Genomic DNA, 10,452 nt, shown 5'->3' on the forward strand with positions numbered 1-10,452 from the left:
CTCTTACTATCTGAGCAGGCTCAGGTAGGATGTAGTGAAACTTGTTTATTCCTAAATGTTTTAGGGTTGTCCACAGAAAGACCCTCAGAGCTCTAAAAGTACTTAACTTTGCAGTGTTATGAACACAATAGAGAAGTAAAAAAGAAAGAATAAATCCTGGCTTTGTCAATGACTATGATTGTCTAATTGGTCCAAAAAGCCTAAGTACTTCTGTAATTGTGGCTTCTTTATAACGTATCATCACAATATTGATACATTATGTGGTTCAACACCACTTCACATTTACAATTAGTGAAAACGAATTGCCCAAAGTCACTCAAGCAAATAATCTACTGTTGGGTTCCATGATTTAGCTTGAACTCAAGAGGAGAATAACAGTCTATTTAGAGTAAGTAACAGTCAGTTGAAGTCTATTGAAATATGATAATACGCACATGGCAGTGTGATCTTTACAACCTCTACTGTCAGAGGAGAGTGCCACTTACACTCTATGAAAGAAAGGTGCTCTCTAGAACCTACAAGGGATGTTCAGCTGTCCCCATAGAAGAACCCTTTCAAGAACTCCTTTTGGTTCCATGTAGAACCCTTTTTGGTTCCATGTAGAACCCTTTCCCCAGAGGGAACATGGAACTAGAAAGATTTCTACCTCGAACACAAAAGGGTTCTACCTGGAACTACAAATGGTTTTCCTATGGGGACACAGAACTTTTTTGGAACCCTTTTTTTCTATAAGTGTTCCACTTTCAGACAAAGGTGCCATTACAGTCATAGAGGTCCCATAGAAAAACCTTTGAATACATTAACAGTTCTTGTCATTTTCTATTGAGCATTGTCCAAAAAAAACAGTTTACTTAATAATATCAATGTCTTTAAGAATCATGTTCACCTCTAAGGGTTGTTACACCCCAGGTCATGAACACACACAAAGAAAGGAGAGCGTTTTATATGTGCCATTATCAGATCCCTAGCCTAACTCAAAGAAATATAAATAGATTTGTGATAATCACTCGAAACAATAATCTTGTATATACTTTTGTGATCAATGTTTCTTTATCATTGGTTTGATTTGGCAAAGGGCCCATCTCATAGCCGGCCATTCCAGCTACAGTAATGATCACAGTAGAGGTAGTGATGCCAAGTAATACAGCCATTGTGTGATTCTTTAAGATGCATCACGAAGAACCTCACAATCATTGCTATTAGAGTAGAAACAGTGCCTTGCAAAAGTATTCATCCCCCTTGCCGTTTTTCCTATTTTGTTGCATCACAACCTGTAATTTAAATAGATTTTGGGGGGATTTCATGTAATGGGCATACACAAACTAGTCCAAATTGGTGAAGTGAAATTTAAAAAATAACTTGTTTCAAAAAATGATATATATATTTTTTTAAACGGAAAAGTGGTGCGTGCATATGTATTCATCCCCTTTGCTATGAAGCCCCTAAATAAGATCTGGTGCAACCATTTACCTTCAGAAGTCACATAATTAGTTAAATAAAGTCCATCTGTGTGCAAACAAAGTGTCACATGATCTCAGTATATATACACCTGTTCTGAAAGGCCCCAGAGTCTGCAATACCACTAAGCAAGCGCCACCACCAAGCAAGCGGCACCATGAAGACCAAGGTGCTCTCCAAACAGGTCAGGGACAAAGTTGTGGAGAAGTACAGATCAGGGTTGGGTTATAAAAATATATCAGAAACTTTGAATATACCACAAAGCACCATTAAATCCATTCTTAAAAAATTGAAAGAATATGGCACCACAACAAACCTGCCAAGAGAGGGCTGCCCACCAAATCTCACGGACCAGGCAAGCAGGGCATTAATCAGAGAGGCAACAAAAAGGCTAAAGATAACCCTGAAGGAGCTGCAAAGCTCCACAGCAGAGATTGGAGTATCTGTCCATAGGACCACTTTAAGCCGTACACTACACAGAGCTGGGATTTACGAAAGAGTGGCCAGACAAACACCATTGCTTAAATAAAAAGAAATAAGCAAACACGTTTGGTGTTTGAGAAAAGGCATGTGGGAGACTCCCCAAACATATGGAAGAAGGTACTCTGGTTAGATGAGACTAAAATAGAGCTTTTTGGCCATCAAGGAAAACGCTATGTCAGGCGCAAACCCAATACTTCCCATGATTTCTACAGTGAAGCATGGTGGTGGCAGCACCATGCTGTGGGGATGTTTTTAATCAGCAGGGTCAGGAAAACTGGTCAGAATTGAAGGAATGATGGATGACACTAAATACAGGGAAATTCTTGAGGGAAACCTGTTTCACTCTTCCAGAAATTTGAGACTGGGACGGAGGTTCACCTTCCAGCAGGAAAATGACCCTAAGCATACTGCTAAAGCAACACTCGAGTGGTTTAAGGGGAAACAGTTAAATGTCTTGGAATGACCTAGTCAAGGCCCAGACCTCAATCCAATTGAGAATCTGTGGTATAACTTAAAGATAGCTGTACACCAGCAGAACCCATCCAACTTGAAGGAGCTGGAGCAATTTTGCCTTGAAGAACGGGCAAAAAATCCCAGTGACTAGATGTGCCAAGCTTATAGAGACATACCCCAAGAGACTTGCAGCTGTAATTGCTGCAAAAGGTGGCTCTACAAAGTATTGACTTTGGGGGGTATGCACACTCAAGTTTTCAGGTTTTTTTTGCCTTATTTCTTGTTTGTTTCACAATAAAAACTATTTTGCATCTTCAAAGTGGTAGGCATGTTGTGTAAATCAAATGATACAATCCCCCCAAAAAAAAATTGTTTAATTCCAGGTTGTAAGGCAACAAAATAGGAAAAATGCCAAGGGGGGTGAATACTTTGGCAAACCAATGTATATCAAGACAATTATTTACAAAGCAAATTCAGTCATTACATTAATTTAACCCTTTCTCTAATTTGAGGAACTCAAACTGAAGACGTAGAGCACGTGCAAAGCTGGTTGACACATAACATCCCCACAAAGTTATAGCAGCATTATCTACAGCTACAACATCCCCAGCAAAAACAGTTAACTCTGAACATCAGGTGATTCAACCATCGTTTGTGGTGTCAAGTGTGATAACATGATTTGTTCCCCTACTGTAACCCTAGACTCACTGAGGAAATATACAGCAATCAAAACCTTCAGGCTGTGAGCTATACAACCTTACTCCGTAGCAACCATGAAGGTCATTAGACAGAAACTGGTAGCAGACCCCAGCAAATGTTTCAGTCAGTCTTGTGTTCCCCGTTCTTGGCCCATCCTCTGCTCATGGCCGCCACTACGATGGTGTACATGTTGAGCCAGGCCTGACGCAGTGGGCCAGTGTACCCATGACCCAGACTACACTGCAACATGTAGAGAAGGGACTCCCCCACCACCTGCAACATACACATGCACACACGGATGCACGCAAGCATATATTATGAATATTGGCCTACAACTATAAATTGTTGCAAGTTTTGTTCCTTAAAGCTACACTGTAAAATATTATGTTGATTTCAATGTACGGCAAATGCCTTCAATAGGATTGTGAGTTTGCTCAACAACATTTTTGTTGATCAAACTCACAATCTTATTGCAGCTGGTTGTCTTAAAATCAGGGTTGGGGTTAATTCCACTTCCTCTAATACAATTTCCTCTCCCTGTATATTCAATTTAATTCAAATCAAATTCCAGGTCAGTCTTTGAATTCAGAGAGAACTCAATTCCAATCTCAATTCCAATCTTATGCTAAGAATTCAATTCCCAATTCAATAGTATCCCCAACATTTCCACAAATTCCAATTTGAATTCAATTCTCTCAGACTGATCATATCACTGTCCTGACAGCCTGGTTATACTGGAAATATAGAGATAGAACTTGATATGATTTAGAACAAATCCTGCAGCACATTTTTAGACTAAGTGCAATAATTCCAATAACTGGGAAATTTACAGATATTGAATTCCAATTCAATACCAAATATATAAATGTGTTTACAATTCCAATTCAAACAGTCCAAATTCCAGTTAAATTCCAAAACGTGAAGATTTTTTAAAGTTGCATTGAATTCAACATGAATTCTCCACTTCATGAGTTAATTCAATATTTTAATTGGAATTTCAAAATAAATTGGAATTGACTTGCAATTGTACGTAAAATCAACTTTTATTTTTTTATTTTTTACAGTGTAGTATAGTGTACACTCAGTATGAAAGCAGTGTATTACAGTGAATAATCAGAGTGACAATATTCTTACAGTGAAAGACTGGGTGTTAACCCCAACTGCCTGGTGCTTCTTCCCCAGATTGAGCAGAAAATCCTCCAAGGTATGAAGGTCGTCCAGATGACTGACTGCTGCATCGATCACCAGCATTACCTGGACACACACGCACACACACACACACACATACACGCACAATCATGTACGCACATACACAAAGAAATGTGCACATACACCAACACGCAGCAAGAGGTTATTGCCGTGGATTTGTTTTCAAGAATCAACCATTTACAGTGAGGGAAAAAAGTATTTGATCCCCTGCTGATTTTGTATGTTTGCACACTGACAAAGAAATGATCAGTCTATAATTTTAATGGTAGGTTTATTTGAACAGTGAGAGACAGAATAACAACAGAAACATCCAGAAAAGCGCATGTAAAAAAATGTTATAAATTGATTTGCATTTTAATGAGGGAAATAAGTATTTGACCCCTCTGCAAAACATTACTTAGTACTTGGCAATCACAGAGGTCAGACGTTTCTTGTAGTTGGCCACCAGTTTTGCACACATCTCAGGAGGGATTTTGTCCCACTCCTCTTTGCAGATCTTCTCCAAGTCATCAAGGTTTCGAGGCTGACGTTTGGCAACTCGAACCTTCAACTCCCTCCACAGATTTTCTATGGGATTAAGGTCTGGAGACTGGCTAGGCCACTCCAGGACCTTAATGTGCTTCTTCTTGAGCCACTCCTTTGTTGCTGGGTCATTGTCATGCTGGAATACCCATCCACGACCCATTTTCAATGCCCTGGCTGAGGGAAGGAGGTTCTTACCCAATATTTGGCGGTACATGGCCCCGTCCATCATCCCTTTGATGCGGTTAAGTTGTCCTGTCCCCTTAGGAGAAAAACACCCCCAAAGCATAATGTTTCCACCTCCATGTTTGACGATGGGGATGGTGTTCTTGGGGTCATAGGCAGCATTCCTCCTCCTCCAAACACGGCGAGTTGAGTTGATGCCAAAGAGCTCCATTTTGGTCTCATCTGACCACAACACTTTCACCCAGTTGTCCTCTGAATCATACAGATGTTCATTGGCAAACTTCAGACGGGCATGTATATGTGCTTCCTTGAGCAGTCCGTCACGGCGTAATGTGTTACCAATCGTTTTCTTGGTGACTATGGTCCCAGCTGCCTTGAGTTCATTGACAAGATCATCCCATGTAGTTCTGGGCTGAGTCCTCACCGTTCTCATGATCATTGCAACTCCACAAGGTGAGATCTTGCATGGAGCACCAGGCCGAGGGAGATTGATAGTTCTTTTGTGTTTCTTCCATTTGCGAATAATTGCACCAACTGTTGTCACCTTCTTACCAAGCTGTTTGGCGATGGTCTTGTAGCCCATTCCAGCCTTGTGTAGGTCTACAATCTTGTCCCTGACATCCTTGGCGAGCTCTTTGGTCTTGGCCATGGTGGAGAGTTTGGAATCTGATTGATTGATTCTGTGGACAGGTGTCTTTTATACAGGTAACAAACTGAGATTAGGAGCACTCCCTTTAAGAGTGTGCTCCTAATCTCAGCTCGTTACCTGTATAAAAGACACCTGGGAGTCAAAAATCTTTCTGATTGAGAGGGGGTCAAATACTTATTTCCCACATTAAAATGCAAATCAATATATAACATTTTTGACATGCATTTCTCTGGATTTTTGTTGTTGTTATTCTGTCTCTCACTGTACAAATAAACCACCATTAAAATTATAGACTGATCATTTCTTTGTCAGTGGGTAAACATACAAAATCAGCAGGGGATCAAATACTTTTTTCCCTCACTGTAGATGTCAGTTTTAATGGTGATGGGCTACGCAGGGTTACCTTTGTGACATGGTCCAGGAACTCAGGGCTGGAGAGGCAGTCTTGTGTGGGGCTACAGTTTGTGTTGTAGTGAAAGAGGTTGAGGAGCGCAGGCTCTAGTTCAAACAGTCTGCACAGACATAAAACACAATTCAGTACTACAGGTGCAGACAGATACATGTAGTCGTAAGTCCCTCGAATGCCACAATTAGCTACGATTTTAATGTCTGGTTAAAGTAAATAGGACAGTCAGCAACAGTTCTTCTCTAGTCTGTTTTAGCAGGAGCTGTTTCAAAATAAAGACTATTGCAGCCTGTCGCCAAGCAACAAGTCAAGCCACCAGTCCCAGTATAGGGAGTGTGTGATGCAGTATCTATGTAGGTGAAGTGTATTTTTCTCTCTAAGTACACAAGTACTGTTTACTATGACAACTACATTATTTACAGTATCTTTGCACTATACTGACATATTTGTATTGTATACAACTGCAAATTGTAGTCAATGGTTAGGTTTCAGTAAAGTTTCTTACAAAAAATGCTGCAGATATCAACCAACACTCTGTTTTGGTACACAAACAGTAAAGGCTGATATACTAATCACCATGAAATCTTCATGGAGGAACACATGCATGTATAGTTCTCAGTGTTTCCCATTGGATTTTTTTCAGCAGTGGTAGCAGAGTCGAATATAGGGGAAACACTGGTTATAAAGTATAGTGTTGTACACCGGTACCCCTGTTTATAATCTCGTTATTGTTATGTACATTTATTGTGCTACTTTTTGATTGATTAGATTTGTTTTACTTGAGTTTATTTAGTAAATATTGTATTAACTATATTTATTGAACTGCATTGTTGGTTAAGGGCTTGTAAGTAAGCATTTCACTGCAAGGTCTACACTTGTTGTATTCGGCGAGTGTGACAAATACATTTTGATTTGATCTGAATAGATAATACAGTATGACAAGCAATATCACAACTTCTCCTAACTCCTTAATTTCCTCCATACTTAACTCCTTCATTTCCTCCATACCTAACTCCTTCATTTCCTCCATACCTAACTCCTTCATTTCCTCCATACCTAACTCCTTCATTTCCTCCATACCTAACTCCTTCATTTACTCCATACCTAACTCCTTCATTTCCTCCATACCTAAATCCTTCATTTCCTCCATACCTAACTCCTTCATTTCCTCCATACCTAACTCCTTCATTTCCTCCATACCTAACTCCTTCATTTCCTCCATACCTAACTCCTTCATACCTAACTCCTTCATTTCATCCATACCTAACTCCTTCATTTCCTCCATACCTAACTCCTCCATACCTAACTCCTTCATTTCCTCCATACCTAACTCCTTCATTTCCTCCATACCTAACTCCTTCATTTCCTCCATACCTAACTCCTTCATTTCCTCCATACCTAACTCCTCAAATAAAAAGCTTTAGATCATGACTGTACCTGGAGAACATGACGACTCCGTGTGGAACTTTGTTCTTGCCAAGACTCTCCCAGCTGCCTCGGATCAGCTCCTTGTCTTTCTCCGTCAGCTTCTCCATGCCCGGGGGTCGCTCAGTGTGAGGACTAGCTCTCTTTGCAGGATCAGAGGAAAAGTCTCTGATCTGGGCAACCCATTACACTTTGGTAGACTCCGCTTGGGAAACCTTTGATGACCCACCTGGAAACTAAGTGTAAGTGCAAGAGCTAAAACATAACATATTAAAACCAAAACAATAGAAAGAGGAATTCATGATAGTTGTACATGTGCAAATCTAGATCCCAGCATACCTCTTCTCTCTTCACACGCTCCCTGTCTGTACCAGGCTGTGGAGTCTGTGTGTGTGTTTGTGCATCTGGATAACTGCCTTGGCTGGTACTCTTGGTACTGACTTGCGTTCAGAGAGAGACAAGTCATCCGCCGTGCTTATCTGTCAAACTGACTACTGTCTCTCTCTCCCTCCCTCTCCCTCACTCTCTCCCACTATACTCTCTCTCCAGCGCTGTGGGTCTGTTCACTCCACTGAAGAAGGAAAGGCGGGATCGCTCTCTTTCTTTCCTTTGAGGATGTGACGAGCTATAGCTCCTCCTACAGGTGAACCAAGGGCTGTCAAAAACATCAACCTCCCTCCAGATACACTGAACAAAAATACAAACAACATGTAAAGTGTTGGTCCCATGTTTCATGAGCTGAAATAAAAATAAAAATAAATGTTCCACACGCACAAGAGATGTGTTTACATCCCTGTTAGTGAGCATTTCGCCTTTGCCAAGATAATCCATCCCACTGACAGGTGTGGCATATCAAGAAGCTGATTAAACAGCATGATCATTACCCAGGTGCACCATGTGCTGGGGACAATAAAAGGCCACTCTAAAATGTGCAATTTTGTCACACAACACAATGTCACAGATGTCTCAAGTTTTGAGGGAGTGTGCAATTGGCATGCTGACTGCAGGATCACGTGTATTGCTTTGTGTGGGTGAGCGGTTTGCTGATGTCAACGTTGTGAACAGAGTGCCCCTAGGTGGCAGTAGGGTTATGGTATGGGCAGGCATAAGCTACGGACAATGAAAACAATTGCATTTTATTGATGGCAATTTGAATGCACAGAAATAACGTGACTAGATCCTGAGGCCCACCTCATTTTTCAGCATGATATTGCACAGCCTCATGTCGCAAGGACCTGTACACAATTCCTGGAAGCTGAAAATGTCCAGGTTCTCCATGGATTGCATACTTACCAGACATGTCACCCATTGAGCATGTTTGGGATGTTCTGGATCGACCTGTACGACAGCGTGTTCCAGTTCCCATCAATATCCAGCAACTTCGCAAAGCCATTGAAGAGGAGTGGGGCAACATTCCGCAGGCCACAATCAACAGCCTGATCAACTCTATGAGAAGATGTGTCACGCTGCATGAGGCAAATTGTGGTCACACCAGATACTCACTGGTTTTCTGATCCACACCCCTACCTTTTTTTAAGGTATCTGTGACCAACAGATTCATATCTGTATTCCCTATCATGTGGAATCCATAGATTAGGGCCTAATTTATTTATTTCAATTGACTAATTTCCTTATGGGAACTGTAACTCCGTAATATCTGTCAAATTGTTGCATGTTGTATTTATATTTTTATTCAATATAAATAATCCCATACACAGAGCACCATGACTTGGACTGTCACCTACTATAAGGTCAGAGGTCAATGAACCAAAGGGAGATAAGTCATCACATACATGATCTTGAGTTATGGGACATTTCAGACCCTTTGGGGCCCCAAATGTACCTTTTGGAGTTGCTCTTTAACCTTGCTATGAACCTTTCTATCGTCAGATTGTTTTATGCTCAAAAACTAAATTGAATGAAACTGTGGAGTGCTAACCAACCACAGACGCTTGATTTGGAGCACTTGAAGCAATTTCATAATGAACTGTGTGGAAATGTTAATATTGTAGCTGAAGTAATAACAGACCTGAGGGCTCCACTTTTGTAAAATGGTACATGATTGTTTAACTGCTTGGAGAGGCGTATTCTCAGACATTCAGATAACCATGGCCTAATTTAGAGGATGTCATTACCCCACATAAGAGATGTTTTTCTCAACCATGTTATTGCCTGCTTCATTTAAATGCTTGATCAAATTTTTCATTACATATAGTACCAGTCAAAAGTTTGGACACCTACTCACTCAAGGGATTTTCTTTATTTTTACTATTTTCTACATTGTAAAAAAAATGGTGAAGACGTCAACACTATGAAATAACACATATGGAATCATGTAGTAAGCAAAAAAGTGTTATATTTAAGAAATAAGTCGCAAGGGGATGTGGTATATGGCCAATATACCACGGCTAAGGGCTGTTCTTAGGCACGCATTGCGGAGTACCTGGACACAGCCCTTAGCTGTGGTATATTGGCCATATACCAACAACCCCCAAGGTGCCTTACTGCTATTAGAAACTGGTTACCAGTTTAAGACATGAAGGTCAGTCAATCCAGAAAATTTCAAGAACTTTGAAAATGCAGTCGCAAAAACAATCAAGCGTTAGGATGAAACTGGCTCTCATGAGGACCTCCACAGAGTTACCTCTGCTGCAGAGGATAAGTTCATTAGAGTTACCAGCCTCAGAAATTGCAGCCCAAATAAATGCTTCACCGAGTTCAAGAAACAGACACATCTCAACATCAACTGTTCAGAGGAGACTGAGTGAATCAGGCCTTCATGGTTGAATTGCTGCAAAGAAATCACTATTAAAGAACACCAATAAGAAGAGACTTGCTTGGGCCCAAGAAACACAAGCAATGGACATTATACCGGTGGAATTCTGTCCTTTAGTCTGATGAGTCCAAATTTGAGATTTTTGATTCCAACCGCCGTGTAGGCGAACGGATGATCTCCGCATGT

The 10,452-nt window shown here is 40.7% G+C and overlaps 1 protein-coding gene across 1 annotated transcript; it reads right to left on the bottom strand.

Annotated features, from left to right (window-relative positions):
• Window positions 1–2,778: 2,778 nt before the first annotated feature.
• Window positions 2,779–8,048, bottom strand: LOC118369241 (neuroglobin-2). The gene is made up of 5 exons (XM_035753698.2): window positions 7,830–8,048; window positions 7,503–7,726; window positions 6,063–6,171; window positions 4,228–4,347; window positions 2,779–3,366 (listed from the first exon to the last, which is right to left on the bottom strand). Exons 2-5 carry the CDS (start codon window positions 7,598–7,600, stop codon window positions 3,214–3,216), a joined length of 480 nt encoding a protein of 159 aa, XP_035609591.1. The 5' UTR covers window positions 7,601–7,726; window positions 7,830–8,048; the 3' UTR covers window positions 2,779–3,213.
• Between the last annotated feature and the right edge of the window lie 2,404 nt (window positions 8,049–10,452).

The sequence above is a fragment of the Oncorhynchus keta genome, chromosome 35 (assembly GCF_023373465.1).
Source record: "Oncorhynchus keta strain PuntledgeMale-10-30-2019 chromosome 35, Oket_V2, whole genome shotgun sequence".
In the NCBI taxonomy this organism is placed as follows: Eukaryota; Metazoa; Chordata; class Actinopteri; order Salmoniformes; family Salmonidae; genus Oncorhynchus; species Oncorhynchus keta.